This window comes from Eubalaena glacialis, chromosome 15 (assembly GCF_028564815.1).
Source record: "Eubalaena glacialis isolate mEubGla1 chromosome 15, mEubGla1.1.hap2.+ XY, whole genome shotgun sequence".
NCBI lineage: Eukaryota > Metazoa > Chordata > Mammalia > Artiodactyla > Balaenidae > Eubalaena > Eubalaena glacialis.
The window spans coordinates 87154364-87175488 of NC_083730.1; the positions used below are offsets into that span (position 1 = coordinate 87154364).

The 21125-nt window shown below is 53.1% G+C and overlaps 1 protein-coding gene across 5 annotated transcripts; it reads left to right on the top strand.

Moving 5' to 3' along the window:
• The first annotated feature begins 1190 nt into the window (after positions 1 to 1190).
• On the top strand, positions 1191 to 18564 carry KMT5A (lysine methyltransferase 5A). 5 transcript variants are annotated; one of them, XM_061169883.1, is made up of 8 exons: positions 1191 to 1230; positions 6063 to 6184; positions 7293 to 7449; positions 10525 to 10744; positions 11134 to 11221; positions 14089 to 14148; positions 15771 to 15961; positions 16681 to 18564. In XM_061169883.1, exons 1-8 carry the CDS (start codon positions 1221 to 1223, stop codon positions 16889 to 16891), a joined length of 1059 nt encoding a protein of 352 aa, XP_061025866.1. In that variant the 5' UTR covers positions 1191 to 1220; the 3' UTR covers positions 16892 to 18564. The 5 variants fall into 5 exon arrangements, with proteins under 5 accessions (XP_061025866.1, XP_061025869.1, XP_061025865.1 ...); XM_061169885.1 differs by lacking the exon at positions 1191 to 1230 and adding an exon at positions 5747 to 5794; XM_061169886.1 differs by lacking the exon at positions 6063 to 6184 and having other exon boundaries at positions 1212 to 1230; positions 7374 to 7449.
• The last annotated feature ends 2561 nt before the right edge of the window (positions 18565 to 21125 follow it).

Genomic DNA, 21125 nt, shown 5'->3' on the forward strand with positions numbered 1-21125 from the left:
ACTTGGAGATCACAGCTGACTCCATCATTTGACAGCTGGGTAAACCGAGGGACAGAGAGCTGAAATAATATACCAAAGGGCACACAGTGAGTGAGAAAAGTGTTGCTTCCTACTTTTCCCAGTGCTTTCACATATATCACTTTATTTTGCTCTCCTACTTTCCTGGTGCAATTGTAGGGTACTTGGGCAATGGTGGGGATTCCAAAATCTTCTTGGGGACCGAAGAGAGAGAATGGATGAGTGACCTCTCCTCATATGTCCAGGAGGGGTCCCCAGGGAAGAGCTGTAACTGGACACCTTACCTGTGTTCAAAGCAAAGAATACCCAGGACATCTGTGTTTCTCTGGGACCTTACGACCGAGCTCCCCTGGGTGGAGAAAGGTGCCCAGTTGTTTCCGTGGGGTTAAGGTAGCCCTCTAGTGGACTAACAGTCAAAAGACTGATCCAGGACCTGCAATTAAATTGCTGTGTGACACTGGGCAGCAAGTTAGTTACCTGTTCCTGCTGGTCCTCTCTTTCCCCATCTGTAAAACGGTTGGGGTATGTTGGGCTAGGATTGCTATGGCTCAGCGAGGCTGACTCAGTTGGTAAGAACTGTGCCCGCGGGTTTTGAATACTGTAAGAGTGGACTCGATAAACCTTTCAATTTAGGAATGAATGGATTAAACTGCTGGAAAGGTCAAGGTGGTGCAGATGTTAAACTGCTGGGACCTAGGCTTCCCAGGTCATAAGGGGAGGTCGAGGGGTCAAAGGTCGGGTTCCGGTCAAACGCCCGAAAAACCGGAAGTCCCGAGTGGGTCTAATCCGAGGCCTGGCCTCCAGCCGCGTGACTAATAAATCTCCCCGGGGCGGAGCTGCAGCACCCGGAGAGGGCGGAGTTTGGGGCCTCCCAATGGCAGCGCGGATGTCCTTCCAGCGCAGCCAATCAACGTGGGGAGACGGTAAAATTTAAACCCCCTCCCACGTCCTCCGCTGGGACCTGTCCTGAAAGCGATTGTATGAAGTGCGGCCGCTCGTCCCGCCCCCGCCGGGGAGGCGGGGAGAAGGGCGGGCTTTCCCTCTCGAGTTCGCCTATCACGGCAGGAAGCCTGGGGAAAGGCGGGCGGCGGCGCCAATCAGGGCAGCAGCCGGGGTCCGGCGGAGCAGTTGGCTACAATTGTTGTAACTTTTTTCGAAAGCTGCGTTTCCCGGGAGATCCTAGGCGGTGACAGAGCGCGGCCATGGCTAGAGGTATTGGCCCGGGTGGCCAGCGCCGGGGCAGCTGGGATAGGGGGTCGCGCTGGAGGCGGGACCGAGGTGGCGGGAGCTGCGGCAGGGAGGCGCTCTCCCGCCGGCTGCTCGCAAGGAGCGCGGGGACGAGCGGGGGTGCGGGGGGAGGGGCTGCGGAACCTTCCCCACCTCGTCCCCACCCTCGCTTCCGAAGCCCCCAGAAACCCCTCCCACTCCCGTGCTTCGGTTTCCCCTCTTTAAAGTGTGGGCACCCGGTGGCCTGCCTCTCCCGACGCAATGGGGCCATATGTCAAAGCTGTTTGCAAACTAAAGCGCAGGGCACCTCCAGGGAATGGTTGTCATTGATACAAATGGGGGGAGGGCGAGGATTCGCCTGCTTAAGGGCTCTCTCTTGTTAGGAAAGGAGGTGACCCCGAGGCGAGGGCGCAGATCGGTAACCTACATGGTGGGGAGCGCGTCGGAGTGGACCCCGCAGCAGGCGCCTTCCTTTCCCTCCCCACTCCCTGAGTCAGCTCTGCGCCGCCGGGGCGGGGACGGGCCCCGCTGGCCCACTTTGGGGTGAAACAGGTCCCCTGGCACCTCCCGGGGCGGCCCTTCGCGCCGCAGCTGATCAGGACTCCTGCCCACGGGAGATGGCTTGGGTGGGTTTGTGCAGCCGCGAGGGAGGCGATGTCCCTGCCTGAAGTTCTTCGCAGTTAGTTTGCTGTCAGGACAGTAAGACCCACGTTATGTGGCAAAGTGATCTCCAACCGCTGGTCATTTCCAGCCGCTGTGTCTCCTTCATGCAAAAACTTGAGCGTGATGGTTCACTTGAATTATTATTTAAAAGAAATAAGTTGAGGTTTTACATCTTTCTCAAAATTCTCAGGGTATTACATATTAGTAGGAATTTGCCTTAATGCAGTATGCTCCCTATGGCGATCATAATGAATAAAATAAGGATTCATTCAGCAAATATTTATTGGGCTTCTTTGTTTTCAGCCCCTGCACCCAGGTGCATCATTTATTCTCCCATTATCTCTTTACGGTCTTTTGGGACAAGATTTACCTAGATTATGATTAAGAAGTAAGGCATAGTGAACTTCATGTTAAAGAGCTTCGTAACCCAGTCCACACAGAAAAGTAAGATGCCTTAAATATTTTTCTTCAGAAAAGGGTTAAGCATCTAAAAGTATATTTAATAATATCTGACTAATTTATCTGACAAATCTTAATAAAGCTATGCTTCCCTTATTCATTTTTCCCATCACAGCAAAATCATTTAAACTACCTGTTTTAACAGTAGTGCATTAAAAAAAAAAAAGAAAAAAAATAGCTTGCTTTAATTAATCTGTGGGGGGAAACAAAGTGAACCACTCTGCCACTGAAATACTTAAATACTTAATATGGGCAAGTAATAATTACCATTGAGGGCCAGGTGCTTTATTATGTCAGTTAATCTTTACAAACTGTTACTTCCATTTTTCAGAGGTGGAAGCTGAAGTCCAAAGTCACTGTCCAGACTCTGGCCATTCTGTGTCTTTGCTTGTTCCACTCTACCTCCCTTATTTAGCCAAAGTGAAGATGAGTGTTCCCAGCTTCTACCATAACAGGTTACAAATCACCTTTGTAATGTACTGGTTAGTGATTCTCAGTGACTCACATGACCCCCCCCCCACCATGAAGGGTCAGTCTTTTTCTTCTAGAAAAGAGGTCTTTGTTCCTAACTTGTAGTTCACTTTGAGAGCCCTGCGGAGTCACATGAACAAAATGTTCAGATACCGGGTAACTCCTCTCTGGTTTTGAAGTTTTACAATCATGTAAATATTTACAGCCTCAAGGATATTACTTTGGGCAGGATCCGTCCATCTACTTTTCCCCGTTTCTACTGCCACTGTCAGATGGCCTCATACTTGGTCTCCCTCTTCCCACTGTGACCATCTCCAATTTATTGTGCCTCAGCAGCTAGAGTGGTCCCCAAGAACACAGATTTTTATCATGTGACTCTCACCACTCCTTCTGCCCCTAACCTCCCCTTTTGTTCTTAGGATCAAATCCACAGTCCTCACCCTGGCCTGTAAGGGGCCTACCCACCCCTCTGGCCTCAATGTGCTCCATCTCTGTCTGTGTTCATTGTTGCGTCTTTAGCCCAGGGCCTGGAACACAGTAGGTAGTCAATAAATGCTTGTTGAATGAATGAATTGGTATTTTAGTGTCTGAGTTTGAGGAAAGCAATATACATTTTTTTATGCTGAAGTATCCTCATATCCATCAGTATCTCAGTCATGTGACCCTTAGGCAAGTGATTTATTTTCCCCAGCCTCGATTTCTACATCTGTGAAATAGAATAGTACCTCCTCATAAATGGTTGGGAAGGTTAAATTAAATAATGCATTATTGTACGGCCTGACACAGTAAACATTCAGTAAGTGCGAGCTATTAGTATCATTGCTGTTGGATTCTATTTCTATGGGACCCTGGGCAACATTAAGAGTTTTTATTTCTGTGACTAGGTATATGTATTTGTTATGCACATGTGAACACCTCATGTACAGACAAAACAAAGTGTTTTGAAACTTTACTGAAGGATTTGAACTACATTTTCTAGCTACTAGAGCTGCAGAGTTGAGAGAAATGGGTGCTAGACTTGTATTTTAATGTATCCCCTGCATTTTGTGGGCTATGATGGAGAAAGCTATAGCCCTGAGTATGTGTGTGTAGTGGGGGCGAGGGAGTTAAAATAGTATGAGAAATGGACAAGCTGATCTGAGCAGCTGCTTCCTGCCTCCAGACCATGATTCCCATGATAGTTTGGCAACAAACTACAAACCTTCTCTGCCCTGCAGAGGTAACAGACACTGTTTCAGATGGCTCAACCTGGGTGTCAGAGTGTCACTTTAGAATCCTTACTCTCTGCATAGTCTCTTGGGTATTCAAGTGGGCAGACTACCCTACCCCACTGGAGTCAGTGGTTGGATGGGTATGGCAGGGGTTCCCCAGCCCTGCTCTGAAGGATTCTAAAGCATGAGCTGATTTGGGAGGTGTTGTCCTGAGAAGTGTCTTGCCATTTAATCCACTGTCTTACCCCTTCTAAGGGGAGGCAGCTAGTTAAAGTGACAGCCATTTGTTTATCTGTGGATGTCAAAGGTGCCCTGGGTACGTTATGGAATTCATAGTTCTTAGTTTTTATCCACGAGGATGCTGAGGCCTAGTCTGGGGAAGGGACTTGGCCATGGTCACAAAGCACCTCTGGGGCAGATGCAGGGAGAGATACCCAATCTTTGCCTCCCAGGCCATAACCCAAGGCTAGATGCCCCGAGGTGTCTTGTTTGCATTATGACTTTGCACAAATACAGGGACTCTTTTGGCCATGGGCCCTCAAACCCTAATGGCTACAGCACAGTGGTTCAGGGCAGTAAGGTATACTGGAACCCCTGCCTCCCAGGACATTTCCTCGTGCGGGGACAGGAGACCTGGGTGACTTGCTAAACCCTCTGCAACACCATTTGCTCCTCCATGTTTATTTCCTCACCTGTAACCTGGAAGTTAGTGGACGGGAGTGTAGGCTCTGGTCTGTTGGCCTGGTAATCTATTTCTAGTTCTGAGAACTTGGCCAAGCTCCTCACTTCTCCGAGGTTGTTTTCCCTGTCTGTGGAAGAGAAAATAATGGTGTCTACCTTCAAAGGGCCGTTGTGAGGTCTGAATGGCATAAGGTATGCAAGAGAAGCACCCAGCAAACATATCATTATAATTCCTGGCTCTATTTCCCCAGGGTCCGGACCGGTCAGGTGCAGACCGCCTGGGTTTGACACCTGACCTGATCGCTTTCTAGTTCTGTGGCTTTGGACAAGCCCCTGCACCTCCTTGGAACCGCAGTATCCGCATCATAAACGGGTTAGCCACAGGACCTGGCCCCCAGGGGCTTGCCGGGAAGGTTAAATGCCCAGGAAAACGCTCCGTGAGCACAGGCTCGGGCACACAGGAGGGCTCTCGCCTGTCGCGTTCACCGCTGCCGACTGCGCCTGGCACGGACGGGTCTCTCGAAATAGCCGTTGAGCCAGCGAGAGTAGGAGCCTGGCCGGCCGAGAGCCCGGGCTGTCATTATCATGTTTCCCACCCCTTCCTCCCCGAGTGGCTGAGGACGCGCGAGAGGGGGCGCGCCCGAGTCGGGATTCCTCGCGGCCGCGGGGCCCGCCCTCCTTCGTTCCCTCCCCTTCTCCCTCCCTCGCTCCGGAGGAGCCTCGCAGCGCCGCCCCTGCCAGCCCCCGCCCCGGCCGGGAGCGGACGGTGGGTGGCGGCAGCGGCGAGCGGGCGGGCCGCGGAGGACGCGCCGCCAGCGCCTCCCTCCCTGCGTCCTCGGTCCCGGGCCGGCCGGGGCTGCCGCGGCGTGCGGGTGCCGGGCTCTGCCTCGCAGGCCATGGGGGAAGGGGGCGCCGTGGGGCGCCGCCGGCCCTTCCCCGGGGCGCCGCGGCGGCGCTGGTGGCGGCGGCAGCAGCAGCAGCAGCGGCAGCGGCAGCGCTGGTGGCCGGGCCGCGGCGAGGGCGAGGGCGCGGGGCGCGCCGCCATGGGCCTGGCCGGGCTGCAGGTGGGTGTGTCGGGCCCGGCCGCGCGGGGGGCGGGCGGCGCGCGGGGCCCGGCCGGGCCGGGCGGCGGGAGGGCGACTCGGGCCCCGGCCCGGCCCCGCCGGCCGGCCCCGGCCTCCCGGCGGCGCGGGCGGCCCACCGCCGCCGGGCCCTCGGAACATGGCTGCGGCGGGAGGCACCGCCGCGGCGCCCGGCCCGGGCGGCCCCGCTCCCCGCCCCGCCGCGCCCTGAGCGCCCCCTCCCCCGCTTCCCCCGGGTCCCCCTCTCCAGGCAGGAAGATGTCCAAGCCCCGCGCGGTGGAGGCGGCGGCGGCGGCGGCGGCGGTGGCAGCGACGGCCCCGGGCCCGGAGATGGTGGAGCGGAGGGGCCCGGGGAGGCCCCGCACCAACGGGGTAAGCAGGCACCCTCCCCGCACTCGCTCGGCGCGCCCCGAGGGGCCGTGCGGCCGGGCGCCCCTCTCGGCCCCGCTCTGAGAGCACGTGGGCGCCCCCGCGGCCCTGGGGCGGGGGTGCGGGCGGGGCGCCCGGCCGGGCAGCTTCCTTTTCTGCTGCGTGCCTGGGAGTGGCGTCCACGCCCGCTCCGCCATGACCCTGGCAGTGTTTTGACCTCGGAAAAGTTTGTGTCTTTATGGCATCTCCATGCCCCGAGACCCAGCCACCCCGGTGGTGGCCACCTTCCCAGAGTGTGCGGGGCCTGCCCGGGGCCCTCGGGGAGGTCACGGGGTCTCGCTGACTTGGTGTTGAATGGCTCACCAGGCAGAAAGGCTCGGCAGGGTTTCTGGGAAGGCCCTCCTCCCGTCTCTGCTTACTCAGAGGAGAGGCCGCACACCCAGAGACACCAGCAGTGACCTGTCCGCCCCACCGGTCTGCCCACCGCAGTCGAGTAACCGCCCTAAATGCGCCGGCTCTAGGCGTTTCTTCCATTAGCTCTGCACCCCCCAGTTAGCCCGAGAGAACTACCCCAACCGCAGCCCAGTCCCGCAGTCCTGGGAGGCTGCTGGGCTGCATGATTTGAGAGGGGCCAGGCTTGGGCACACAGAAGGCTCAGGCAGTAATGGCAAGTCCTGCCAGCTGACCTCAGGACTGAGAAGTGGTTGATCAGGTTCCCTGAGGCCCGCTTCTGTGCCAGAGTCCCTGCAGCTCCTGCCAGGGCAGTCGGCTCCTGCACTAGGCCAGCCCTTCCAATCCCGGCCTTGTTTACCCTGGTCCTTCTGACCTCCTTGCTACTGGTAGGTTGCCTCCTTCTTATATAGACCTTTGTGGACGGCTGGTTCTGCTGGCCAGATGGCCCCCCTTAGCGAATGGAATTAGAGATGGACTTGGACCTGGGGGATTCTGAACCTTCCACTGCTCTGCTGGGGCTGGCTTCGCCTAGTAGCCCAGTTTTTGCGAGATGTTGTCTATTTTTTGTCTTTTGTATTCTGATTGCCCCGTTGTCTGCCTAAGTCTTGTGGGATCTTCTTTTTCAAGCCTCTTTCAGAATATGCATTTGTCGTTTTAGGAGAATGTATTTACCGGGCAATCAAAGATCTATACCTACATGAGCCCGAACAAATGCTCTGGAATGCGTTCCCCCCTTCAGGAAGAGAACTCAGTTGCACATCACGAAGTCAAATGCCAGGGGAAGCCGTTAGCCGGAATCTACAGGAAACGCGACGGTAAGCCTCTGAAATGGCCCTGTTCTGACCACAGCTGGCCGGCTCGCATCCTGCAGAATAATGTAAATGTGCTAAATTTTTATCCAGCCTTTTCAAGCCAAAGTTCAAAAGGTTTGAACCATGTTTTTTCTTGCTGCTAGGAAACACAGACACGGGGGAAGGAGCTGCCTGTTTAGGGCGTGTGCCCTGTTGGTCTAACAGGTTCTCCCTGCTTTCACAAGAGTTCGCGTGTCCTTCAGGCTTGATTATCTTGCCAAGTTGCAAAAATACGGCACCTGGTCTGTTGTTAGAGAGGCTCACAGGTGCTAAAAGTACAGAAATTATGAGTCTAGGTTGTCCAGACCATGCGCTTGCTTGCACTCCCGCTGAGTCATGTGAACCTAAGGAACTGATTTCCTTCCCTTTTATGAGCTGGCCTTGACCTCAGTTCTAAAGTTTCTTTCTACTTAGCGTTCAGTGCTAGTCTCTGGAGCATCATACTCTGGAATGAGATTTGGGGTTAAAATATTGAGCAAGAAAATTAATGGTTATTGAAAATTCTGTCTGGCCCTGCAAAACATGCTGAGACCTCTTCCAAATCTTGCTCTAACCCAAATTTTCCCTTTTAAAGCTGAGGGCGGGGCGGGGGCGCCGGTGCGCGTGAGCTTCCCCTAATTCACTGTGCTCCCTTCTGATTAAACCTTGCCTTAGAGAAGCAGAACTCTGGCTATCAGCAGCTCCGTACAAGGAAGCTTTGTATTCGTTAACAGAAAGTGCCATAAGGGATGGGGTAGCCCAACCTCTGGGCCAGATCTGAGACCCAGGGCCAGGAGCCAGCCCTCTGCCTGATTCCCCCTGGTACATAGGGTGATGTTACTTCACATGACTTAGGTTCCAATCCTAGCTCTGCCATTTATGAAAGGAAGGGACGTGGGCAGTTTGCTACTCTTTTCTGAGCCTCAGTTCTCTCTGTACAGTGGGAGAGAGAGGAGTCCTACAGGACCATTCTGAAGATCAGTTAAAAGAGCAGGTGCAGATGGGCTTTGTGCGGGAATTCCCTGGTGGTCCAGTAGTTATGACTCGGCGCTTCCACTGCCGTGGGCCCCAGGTTCAATCCCTGTTCGGGGGAATTAAGATCTCAAAAGCCGTGCAGCGTGGCCAAAAAAAGGAGTCGGGGCGGCTTTGTGAGCTCTCCATACGTCAGCCTGTTCTCCACTGGCCTGCGAGCATCACGGCCTGCCCCTCCCTGCATTTCAGCATAGGCAGCACTCAGGACAGCACTCGCCACACTGGGTTGGGGAAGGGGCTCTTTTGAGATGGCGCTCAGCCAGTCTCACGTCCCTTCTGGAACGGGGCAGGATGTAGATTGTCCTAAATGGGGACACGGGACACAAGCTAGCTGATTTGACTTGTAGTGTTACTACATGGCGACAGTCTTGTGGCTGGAGGAACATTGGAGGAGACCCCAAGGTCCAGGTTCTTGTCCATGATTCTAGACCTTTTTCCTGCCTTGATGCAGACTCAACATGACAGCTGATGTTCACGAGCACCACCCACTTCTAGGGTCATGCCCGATGCCTTAACTCCACCCGAGAAGGCGTACAAGGAGCAAGAATGGTCTGGATGGGTGCTGATGTATTTATTTTTCTCTTTTGTTTGTTGAGATATAATTCTGATATCCTGAAGTTCACCATTTTAAAGGGTACAATTCAGGGGTTTTTAGCATATTCACAGATATGTGCAACCATCACCTCTGTTAAACTCCAGTACATTTTCATCACCCCAAAAAGAAAGCCTGTAACCTATTCACAGTCACTCCCCATTCCTCCCTTCCCCCAGCCCCAGGCAGCCACTAATCTATTTCCAGTCTCTATGGATTTGCCTATTCCAGACATTTCACATAAATGGAATCATCTAATATGTGGCCTTTTGTGTCTGGCCTCTTGTACTCGTTATAATGTTTTCAGGGTTCATCCATGTTGTAACCTGTGTCAGTACTTTGTTCCTTTCTGTGGCTGAATAATATTCCATCCTGTGGATGTACCACATTTTATTTACCCATTCATCATTTGATGGACGTTCAGGTTGTTTCCATTTTTTGACTATTATCAATAAGCTGCTGCAGACGTTCATATACAGGTTTTTGTGTAGACATCTGCTTTTAGTTCTCTTGATAGATTCCTAGAACTAGAATTGCTGGGTCATATGGTAACTCTATGTTTAACATTTTGGAGAACTGCCAAATTCTTTTCCAAAGTGACTGCACCATCTTACATTCCCACCAGCAATGTATTATTTAATTATTTGTTAAAAGTAAAATCTTTTTTGAGAAAAAATAGTCCAACACTGGTGCTCCACAACTATTTTTAGTAACAAGTCATTGGCGACGTCCCTCACAACACACTGACTGGTGTCGGGGCACCGTGCTGGGAACCACTGTGAACACTGGGCTTCGACCCTGTTAGAACAGGGAATTTAAAAAAAAGAAAACGAGTCTGAAATGAATCACGCCAGGCAGCTAGCTCTTGGGGAAGAGGTCTTTGCTGGGGAGAGGTTCTGCTTTATTGCCTTACTCCTGTCCACCAACACTGGCCCACCCTTTAGGAATTTAGCTTTTTTCCCTGGGGTCTGCAGCCCATTTCCTGAAAAGCCATTGGTCGAGCCCTCACGCCAGTGTTGCCGGCCGTGGTGCTTCTGCTTCAAGGGCTCTTTCCCTCAAGATGCAGAAGGCCCGATGTGTTGATTAATTAAATGAGAGGGATCCACTCACAATGTATATGTTGACTCATCGTGGTATAACACTTCAAATATCTTATAATTGTATTTGTCAATTATACCTCAGCAAAGCTAGAAAAAGAAAAAAAAGATACAGAAGACCAAAAGCTGCACCCAGTGTCTGGGTCAAAAAATAAAGCCAGATGCTTTGCCCAAGATACTGGTTAGTGGACACCAGGCTTAACAGCCCAAGGGCACGACTGCCCAACATGCCCCATCCCTCTCTTCTCTCCAAGCCTGTCTTAGCATGCAACTGAGGGCTGGAAAGTGGGAGCCGGTGGGTCCAGAGTCAGCCTGTCTCTCCCCACCCTCTGCCCACAGAGAAAAGAAACTCTGGGAATGCAATACGAAGCTCCATGAAGGCCGAGGAACAGAAGATCAAAGACGCCAGGAGAGGTCCCCTGGCCCCTTTTCCAAACCAAAAATCTGAAGCAACAGAACCTCCCAAAACCCCGACCTCGTCTTGTGATTCTCCCAATGCAGCTGCCGCCAAGCAAGCCCTGAAAAAGCCCGTCAGGGGCAAACAGGCTCCCAGGAAAAAGTAAGTGCCCCCTGGAGGCCACCCCTAACACAGGGCAGCCTGCCCAGTGCCAGCCGGGGTGAGGCCGCCCGCCCTCTCAGCCCCTTGAGCCATCAAGGCTCAGATTCCTGAGTCGCCACCGGGGACACCACTGTTTGTCAGCATCTTGGTCTGTCACGGGTCCAGAGCTCAGGAGCCCACTCCCTGCCGAGAGTAGGCAGCCTGTCTTTGACATTCTCTCTGAGGCCCCCGTGGGCAGGTGAGCCTAAGTGACCCTGGGCCGCAGTGGACAGAGGTGTTGAAGTGACATGGTTTCCAAGGAGGCTGCTGCTAAGGGGTTGTGTGCCTCCTGGATATGAATGTGGTCTCGGTGCTAATACTTGTTTTCTCCTCTTCCTTTCTCACCCCAGAGCTCAAGGAAAAACGCAGCAGAATCGTAAACTCACAGATTTCTACCCTGTTCGAAGGAGCTCCAGGAAGAGCAAAGCTGAGCTGCAGGTAGAGTCCCGTGGTTTCGATTCCAGCTCTCGGAAGGGGCAGGGCATCCCATTGGGCAGTGCTTGCCGTGCACAGCCTGAGCTTGCTTTGTATCATCTTGGGACAAGTCTCTTGGCCTCCATGGCCTCGATATTCTCCTTGGTCTAGTGGGGGTCGTCATAACGCTCTGGGTCACCATGAAGCTTAGTTACTTACGATGCCTCTGTGAAGGAGCCTTGTCGCCTGTAGCATGTGGCCTGGAAAGTCAGGACTTACCATGAAAGTGGCTTTGGCAGGGCCATTGGAGCCTAGGACCGTGAAGGCTGTGTGCTCTTGGGAGGCTTGTTTTTCTGCTGTCCAGAAGTTTCATGTCTCGAGGTGGTGAAGAGCAGTGGCTTGGGAACCGCTTCCTGGTTGTGTGACGTCGGGCCAGTTACTTAACTGCTCTGTGCCTCTCTGTCCTGTCTGTAAAATGGGATAATAAAGCAGTACCGTGTGCGGTTGTTGGGAGGGCTACGTTCTTAAGTTAATGCACGTAGAACACTTAGAACCGTGCCTGGTATGCACTGAGCACCTGTTAACTATTGTCACTGTTGCTTCCCCCGTGTTGTCCCTTCCCGGGGCCCCTCTCTGCTCTTTCCCACCCCGCCACTGTCCCTCGGAACGTGCGAAAACCAGGCAGGAAGGCTGACCGGGCTGTGAGGCCCCCGCCTGCCGTGTTTGCAGAGTGCTGAGCTGTGCAGTCGATCAATATTTGATGCAGTGAGGTGTGGTTATTGCCTTTCTGTTAGGGAAACACAGGGTGTGGCCGGGCCCTGCAGCCCCCGGCTGCTTCCGTCCACCCTCCCACCCCGGGGGCGGCAGGGTAACCTGCAGGCTTGGGAGTAGCGCTCAGGATTGCCCCCCACAAGGGAGGTGGGGGGCCCTGGCCTTTCAACCGGCACAGACCCCTTCGGCCTTTTGATGTGAGAGCTGTGGCTGTACAGATGGTGATCTAGCCTCTCTCCACCCTCCACCTCTGAACTGGCAGGACTTCCTTTAAAAGGGGGGGAGGTCCATCTTTCCCCCTAGAGAAAAGCTTTGGCTTTATTTCCTTAGAAAGGCAGTGTCTTTCAGCCAAGAACAAGCTGTTACAAGCTGTTTGCCTGCAGCGGGAGGCGGTGTGAGGTCATCGTAGAGACAGCACTGCAGAGGGCGAGGCGGTGCCAGCCCCAGAACCCGGGACGCCGCCCAGCCCCGCTCAGAGCCGCAGCGCCCACACAGGGAGCCTGGGGCTCCACCAGGCGCCGCTGTGGGCTGCAGGGGGGGGCGGGCAGCTGAGTTGGCCTTTTTAATTAAAAACAACAACAACGGGGGCTCTCCGTCGGGGCAGTGGAGGCTGCAGCGGGCTGCGCCGCAGGTCTGCCGGACCCTGCAGCAGGCGGGCGGCAAGCAGCAGGCGGCACAGTAAAGCTCACGCTGTCCCTGGACGCAGAGCCAGTGGCGAGGGAGAGACACGCTGTGCCCGCCACCGTTTGTGTTGGCTCTGCCGAGCGGGCACCGCGGCCAGGTGGTCGCCGGCCAGGACGGCGAGGCGGCTGTTGGCCGGGCTGCTGGGGCTGCGGCTGCCAGGGCGGCGGCGTCTCTTGACCGCAGAGGAGCAGCCCGAGGGCGGGGCAGCTGGGCCTCGTCTCAGGGGTGAGGTCAGGCCTGAGCTGCCTGCCCTCCGGGCCGGCCGAAACCGAGGCCCGGGGCTGGGTGTGGGCAGCGGGGGCGAGACAGACAAAGAGCTCCGCAGACACCTCGCTGTGGCTGGAGACAGAGCGGGCAGGTCTGGGTTCAGGTCTAGGGTCCAAGGCCAGGGCCAGAAGGTGGAAACTGGGCCTTGGGGAGATGCCCTGAACCCCTCCCTGGTTCGCTGGGGGGGCCCCTTCCCTGGTTGGCCTGACTGTGGGTGGGGTGACGGCCAGCACTGGGGCAGGGACTGCAGCGCTGGCGGTGCCCTGGCTGCGTCAGCCGCCGCCCAGCACAGCCCAGCGCCGGGCCTGATGTGCAGAGCAGCCTGCTGACTCCAGCTGGGAACGTCTTGAGTCCATCCCTCCTTCCTGTTCGCCGCCTTCACCCTTGTTCACACCTTGCTCCCTTCCCGCCCGCTCAGGCCCTGGGTCCCCCGTGGGCTGCTGCCAGAATCCTCTTTAGGACGCTCAGAGCTGGTTGCTCACATGCCCCAAACCCCCGAGCCTCCAGAGTGAAACTCAGGGCTGTGCATTCAGGGCCTCTCCCCGGCCCCAGCTCTCCTCAGCTTGTCTCCTCTGCCTTGTTCTGTCACGGCAGGAAAGTCCCCCATCGCCTATCCCAGTTTTCCCACGATTACTCCCATTTATTTCTGCACACTTGTAACTGATTCATCATTTAACAAGGTAGCTGTGTGTGTGCGTGTGGGGTGGCGGGGGGCTGTTGTTCCTTTGAGGGCTCACTACGTGCCAGGCACTGTTCTAGGCCAGAAGATTCCGCAGTGAACAGGCGGTGGACACACGCACCCCGTCTGAAGGGCGCAGCCTCTGATCAGCCCTGGCTGGTGTCGTATGAAGTCAGAGTCCTGATTTTTAGATGTCAGCAATTTCGATAATTTTTAAAAGTCTGCGTGGGCCAAACAGAACATAGCCACAAGCCCGATTCTGCCCTTGGGGCCACCACTGTCTCCCTCTTGGCCTCTTTAAACCCCAGGTGGCGAATGGTCCGCCTCAGATGGGCAGTGAGGAAAGGACGGGGGCTTGGGGGCCTGGGCATCCTTCGGGACCGATGACCTGGAGGCCAACTGCAAGTGACCTGCGGGCGGCCGGGGCTCCTGGAATGGCCTCGGAGAGAATGCTGATGCACGTCTCATTTCTTCTTTCCTCCCCACCCAGTCTGAAGAAAGGAAAAGAATAGACGAATTGATTGAAAGTGGGAAAGAAGAAGGAATGAAGGTAAGGGGCCGCAGGGCCCACTGCGTGGAGGTTAAGGCTGTGAAGTCGCACCTTCCCTGGTGCAGAGGCTCACATAGGAGCTGCGCTGCTTTAACCCTCTGGTGGTCACTGTGACTAGGCGGGCTGTTACAGGTTGTCGAGGGACCAAATGCTAAAAGTATCGTTAAAGGGAATGCCTCACGAAGGAAACATGAGATGTTATCCTGAGGAAACTTTTTAAAAATTATGATGAAATACATGCAACATAAAATTTACCATTGTAACCATTTTTAAGTGTACAGTTAAGTACATCCTACAGTCACAGTTGTGCGATCATCATCTCTGTCTAGTTCCAGAACTTTTTCATCCTCCCAAACGGAAACCCCGTACCCATCTGCACTCACTCGCGTTCCCTGCCCTCAGCCCCTGACAGCTACCAGTCTGCTTGCTGTCTCTGTGGGTTTGCCTATTCTGGACACTTCATACAAATGGAATCATAGAATGTGTAGCCTGTTTTATCTGGCTTCTTTCATTTAGCCATGATGCTTAGGGAAGCTTTTAAAAGGACAAACTGATCAAATTTTTCTAGACTGTTTTCCTGGGAAATGGCAATGCCCAGGAGATTTGCTTTTCTCTTCGTATATTTCAGACACTGGGTGGATGAGAGGGGAGCAAGTCTCCATAGTGGTGGCCAGATGGCCCTGGGCTAGGACCCAGGGGTTGGAAAGCTTCAGTTTCCACCCACCATGGAGGGGGATCTGAATTTTTTTTTTTTTTTTTTGCCCACACCACACAGCTTGCGGGATCTTAGTTCCCTGACCAGGGATCGAACCTGTGCCCCCTGCATTGGAAGCTCGGGGTCCTAATCACTGAACCGCCAGGGAATTCCCTGGGGCAGGGGCCCCCAACCCCTGGCCGCATGACCAATACCGGTCCACGGCCTGTTAGGAGCCGGGCCGCACAGCGGGAGGTGAGCCGCTGGCGAGCGAGCAAAGCGTCATCTGCCGCTCCCCATCGCTCTCATTACCCCCTGAACATCCCCACCCCCATCCATGGAAAAATTCTCTTCCACGAAACCGGTCCCCGGTGCCAAAAAGGATGGGGACCGCTGCCCTAGGGGGATCTGAATTTAGGTCTGGACCCCTCAAGCAATCACTCTCCATCTCCATTTAAAATGGAGTGAGGAGAAACCCAGGAGGGTTAATTATGGGATAAAGGAGAGACTCAGAACACTGGGTCATACTACTCCCCCGAAGAGGCCAGGACGTGGATTTGAGTCTGTGCTGCACGGCTTCCTAGCTTTGTGGCCGTGGACATGACTCTGCCTCTCTAATCCCGTTTTCTCACCTGCAAGATGGGGCAGCACCCACCTAGCAGATCTCTCAGGATCTGGCGTAACAAGGCTCTGCAGATGGGCACAAGGGAACTCTTTGGGGTGATGGATTGTGGCAATAGTTGCACAACTGTATATGTTGACTAATACCCATCAAACTGTACGTGTGAAATGAGTGAATTTTATGGCCTGCTGCGGTAAAGCTGTTCAAAGAACGCGGTGCAAGCCTCCCGCCCCCTGGAAGCCGGCCCTGCATGGTGGCGTTTGTTGCTGTTATGAACCAACCCTCCCTCTTGGCACCACCCAACAGATTGACCTCATCGACGGCAAAGGCAGGGGCGTGATCGCCACCAAGCAGTTCTCCCGGGGCGAGTTTGTGGTGGAATACCACGGGGACCTCATCGAGATCACCGACGCCAAGAAGCGGGAGGCTCTGTACGCGCAAGACCCCTCCACGGGCTGCTACATGTACTATTTTCAGTATCTGAGCAAAACCTACTGGTAAGTCCCCTAGTGCTTCGAGTGGCTCTTCCCCGCCCCGGCAGAGGTCCAGCCAGAGGGCCTCCGAGGGCATGCTGACTCTCCTGCTCCAGCTTCTTGTTTAGTTCTCGCTACCTGTTTTTCAAAGCTGTGATGCAGCTCCCCCACTTCCCATGTTTAATTTTGGGGATCGGAGTGGTTCTGGATGCCGTCTCGTGGGACAAGACGTAGACCAGTCTCATGAAAGCCTGCGTAGGGGCTCACCTGGCCTCTCCTCTGGGACCCGTGGCCAGAACAGCTCTGGGAATCGCTGACTTCTCTGATCCCAATGTGGCAGTGTCACTGATTGCTTTTTTTTTAATAGACTGTGCTTTTTAGAGCAGTTTTAGGTTCCCAGCAAAACTGAGTGGAAAGTACAGAGCGTTCCCACGTACTGCCTGCCTCCACACCCGCACGGCCTCCCCCCACTGTCAACATAGTTGATTTTTATTCACTTATTTATTATGCAGAACTTCCACAAAGAGCCTTTTGCACTCCCGTCTAGGCCTGCCCCCTGCCTGGGATACCCCACACCGAGTGCCTCTCTGGGCTCTTAAAGATATTTTTTTTGAGTTACTTCGCTTTCCCAAAAACGTGGCCCTAAATAACCGTCCCACCACAGCTGAGAGCAAGCATGACTCTGACTGGGTTCAAAACCCTTTTTATCAATTTAATCCTCTGTCGCCCTCCCTCCCCGCCAGCGTGGATGCAACCAGAGAGACAAATCGCCTGGGAAGACTGATCAATCACAGTAAATGTGGGAACTGCCAAACCAAACTGCACGACATCGACGGCGTGCCTCACCTCATCCTCATTGCCTCTCGCGACATCGAGGCTGGGGAGGAGCTCTTGTATGACTATGGGGACCGCAGCCGGGCTTCCATCGAAGCCTACCCCTGGCTGAAGCATTAACCCCACGGCCCCGCCCCTCCCCCCTCCCCCCTCCCTTCTTCAATGGACAAAGTGCCCTCAAAGGGAATTGACTTTTTTTTTTTTTTTTTTTTACACATTTAATCTTAGCAGATTACTTCAGATGTTTTTAAAAAAGTATATTAAGATGCCTTTTCACTGTAGTATTTAAATATCTGTTACAGGTTTCCAAGGTGGACTTGAACAGATGGCCTTATATTACCAAAACTTTTATATTCTGGTTGTTTTTGTACCTTTTTTGCATACAAGTCGAACGTTTGTGCTTCCCGTGCATGCAGTCAAAGACTCAGCACAGGTTTTAGAGGAAAGAGTCGAACACGAACTAGGAAGCTGGGCGATGCGCCTGCGTCCACCCGAGGAGCCAGGACTCTCTCCCCTTCTCACCCCCGACGTCCCAGTGCCAGACGGGCGCGAGGAAGAGCTGCCTCCCCGCGGCCTGGACGGGATGTTCCCAAGCTCTTGTTTTCCTGACATCTCGACAGGCGCACATTGAAGTGTATGAATATTTTTTAAAAAGGTTTCACAGTAAGATAGTCTTCCCCTCTGCTTTCTCGAAAGCTTACTGACCCGGTGGCTCACGGGCCGGGCCTAGATTTACTCTTCCACGGGCTGCCGCTTTTCTGGGCACCTCGAAGCATCAGGGCGGGGAATCAAAGCAGATGTGGGCAGGGACAAGCACTGCTTACCTAGCCCTGCCGGCAGGGGTTCCCGAAACTGGGTTAATTTCTTTATAGAAATGTGAACACTGAGCTTATTTTAAAAAAAATAATAAAAATCAAAAAACAAAAAAGAAAAAAAAGAAACCACAGAAGACAACTTACATGTATATAGGTCTTGAAGTGAGTGATGTGGCTGCGTTTTTGTTTGGGGTTTTTTTTTAGTTTGGCTTTTTTTCTCCCCCTTGGTTTTGTTTCTGTAGAAGAGATTTGAGATGGTACACTACTCTAATCAAAAATAAAGTTTTGTAGTGGGACCAGAAATTACTTACCCAATTCCCCACCTCCCCACCCCCGCCCCAACCTGATTCTGCTGGGTTGAAAGTTCCAGACCTGCTGTCAAGGCTTTTGTTTGTCAGACCTCCTGGTGTCCTTCCTGTGAAGATGCAGCCATGAACCAAAGGGTGAGCCTACAAGCCCCGAAATGCAGGGTCCCCACCCCAGCTGCTGGAGTGCAGGGGAGCGGGCGGGCCCAGCGGCCCAGGGATCACGGCTAAGGGTAAAGTTTTCACCTCGACTGTGACAGCAGGAGGAGCAGGTAGCTTCCTCCCAAAGGGGAACCGATTCCCACTTTCTGTTAACCTGTAGTTCAGGGGCCTGGGGCTCTGGAGCCGTGACGTGGGGTCTCCTGGCCCCCTGCTCCCAGGTAAATGTGAATGGAGACAGGTATGAGAGCCTGTCCTCAACTTCAGTGCCCCCCGCCCCGGTCTCATGACGGTGCTACCTAAGAAAGTCTTCCCCCCACCCCACACTTGCCTGGTCAGTGGTCAGTGAATTGGAGGAGGATCCGATGGGAGTGTGTAAATGTGAGATAAAATGTCTTGGTTGTACCTGTTTGTGGTTTAGCTTTGTATTTAAAAAGAAAAAGAAGGAAATAAACTTGAAAATTATTTGTCATCATAAAAATGAAATGAAAATTAAAATATTTATTGCCAGGCGAGGCTACATGTGTCATTCTGTTTTTTTGTGTTTTTTGTTTGTTTGTTTTTTACAAGGCAGAGGCAGAAAAAAGGTTGCATTTTTTTGGTTTTGTTTTGTTTTTTGTTTCGGCCACACTGCACGGTTTGTGGGATCTTAGTTCCCCAACCAGGGATTGAACCCTGGCCCTCGGCAGTGAGAGCACGGAATCCTAACCACTGGACTGCCAGGGAATTCCCGTTTTATTTTACAAAGGGCCACACACCAGTGTGAATCAGTTTTAGTGACTGTCCTCCTAGGGGACAGTCTCTTCGTTTTTATCATGGGGGGGCGGTCAGAGGTTGCTTGTGGAGATTAAAAGTTAAACATATTGCCCCCTCAGAATAATGCCTGGCAAGTAGCGTACATTTTAGCTGTTGTAATTGTCATTATTGTTGTTGTTTCTAACGTGCTAGACTTGATTCTCAGGTAGGCGTCTCAATGGTGCTGGAAATCGTCCCCACCCCCACCCCGCCCCCACCGCCAGCCCAGATCGCCATCCCCACCGCACATGCCACCACCCGCCCCTGAGAGGCTTAGTTCCCTCAGCCCCAGGCACTAGAGGCAGGTTGGGACTGTGGGTAGAGTCCTTGGTTTACAGGCGGAAGATCCATTCCCAGCGTCGATCGGCTTTAAGCATTTGTCAGCTGTCACTCTGAACAAATCACTTACCCTCTGAAATTTGTCCATCAAGTTCAGAACAGCCTCTGCCCACCTGCCTTGCAGGGGTTTCCGGAGGATTCAGTCATCATGTATTACTACCTCCTCACGTTGGAGGGGAAGTGTGGCCTGGTGGCCAAGTGCCCAGCCCTGGAACAGAACGTCAGGTTCCAGCCACTTAGCAGCTGTGTAACCTTGGGCGGGTTACCTAACCGCCCTGCGTGCCACTTTCCTCCTCGGTGACATGAAGATGATACTGGTGCTTGTGTCGGGGTGATGGTGAGGATTGGATGAGTTTAAGACATAAAAAGTACTTGCACATAGATGATCCTCAGTAATCAATGTTAGCTATTATTAGGATGAAAATTTTGGGTGGTTTTCTATCATTCACTGTTTACACGTGCCCAGGACTGATAGATACTGCCTCTAAGCCTGCTCCTTCTGGGGCTGGGTTTGGAGTTGGAAGCCTGCAGTGTGGGAGCGGCCGTGTCTGCTGTCTGTGGTCACACTGGGCCCGGCTCCAAGAACTTAGCTTCTGGCACTCCAACGGCCACACCCCAGCGTCTGCGGTTCTGAAGTCAGGATGCTCGGGTTCGTTTCCCAAGTCAGCTCTCACCTCCAAGGTGCAGAAATCCTCCTCCCTCCCTGCTGTTAAGAGGGCAGCAGCCAGTCAGGGTTGCAGCGTTACACGGGGTTACAGGAATCAGGAGCCCCCGATCTAAGACGCTGTTGAGATGGCATTCTGGACCAGACACTTGAACGTTGCCAACTTTTCTTGGGAGGCAGAGTGGTTTTGGCCTTGGCACCTGGGTTCAAGTCCCACTTTTATCACTTTCCAGCTGGGGCCTTAGACAAGCCCCTTAGCCCCACTGTGCTGGCACTTGCTTGGGTGAACCACGGGAATAATAATAACGCCCATCCCATAGGGGTAAGGTGAGGCAACATATATAGGTGTGGGCAAGGCATACAGTAAATTGCACTCATTATTAATATTTGCACTTTTTGGAGAATCAGGGTACATAGAGCATCACAGATAAGAACCGAGGCCTTAGAATCAGGCCTGTGTTTGCATCCTGGGCAGTAACTTCCCAGCTACATGACCTCGTGTAAAGTACTTTAACCTCTTGGAGTCTTGGTTTCCAAATCTGTAAACTGGACGATTAGTATTAGTCCCCATCTCCTCAGATGTTATAGGAATAAATGAGATAATCCAGGCAGCAGGGAAACACGTTCAGTAAGCCAGTGTTATTCACTAAGAAGACAGGCTCATAGGGTGAGTTCAGCAGGCTCATTAGTTTCTTTGCAAAGTATAGTCTCCTGCTATCTACAGACTGTATTTCATTGATTCCTAAATGCACTTTTTTGTTTTTCACATTTTAACATCGCTGAAATCAGGATGAGCCTTAAAATCAATAGCATCTTAATGTTATAATTTGTAGCATTTTTCCTGTCATAGCAACACACAAAATAATGGTGCTCACTTAGATTCAATGAGATGTATGTGCACCATATATATGTATGTAGGTATACATACGTTATATATGTATATATACGTGTGTGTGTGTGTGTATTTGGCTCTTGAACAATGCAGGGAGTTATGGACACCACCCTCTCCACAGTCGAAAAATCCGCATACGGCTTATAGTCAGCCCTCCATATTCGAGTCTCCTCCGTATACGCAGATTCAACCAACTGCAGGTCGTGCAGTACTACAGTGTTTACTATTGAAAAAAGATCTGTGTGTGAGTGGACCTTCGCAGTTCAAACTGCGTTATTCAAGGGTCAACTGTATACAGTTCACAGATTTGGAAACCAAGACTCCAAAAAGCTGAAGTAACTTACACAAGGTCACGTAACTCTAAGAGGCCACTCTAAAACACAGA

Coding starts and splice junctions, on each gene's coding strand:
- KMT5A (XM_061169882.1), top strand. CDS start 5,627: ATGGGGGAAGGGGGCGCCGTGGGGCGCCGCCGGCCCTTCCCCGGGGCG. Junction 11,222..14,088: donor AGAGCAAAGCTGAGCTGCAG/GTAGAGTCCCGT, acceptor CTCCCCACCCAG/TCTGAAGAAAGGAAAAGAAT. Junction 15,962..16,680: donor TATCTGAGCAAAACCTACTG/GTAAGTCCCCTA, acceptor CCTCCCCGCCAG/CGTGGATGCAACCAGAGAGA.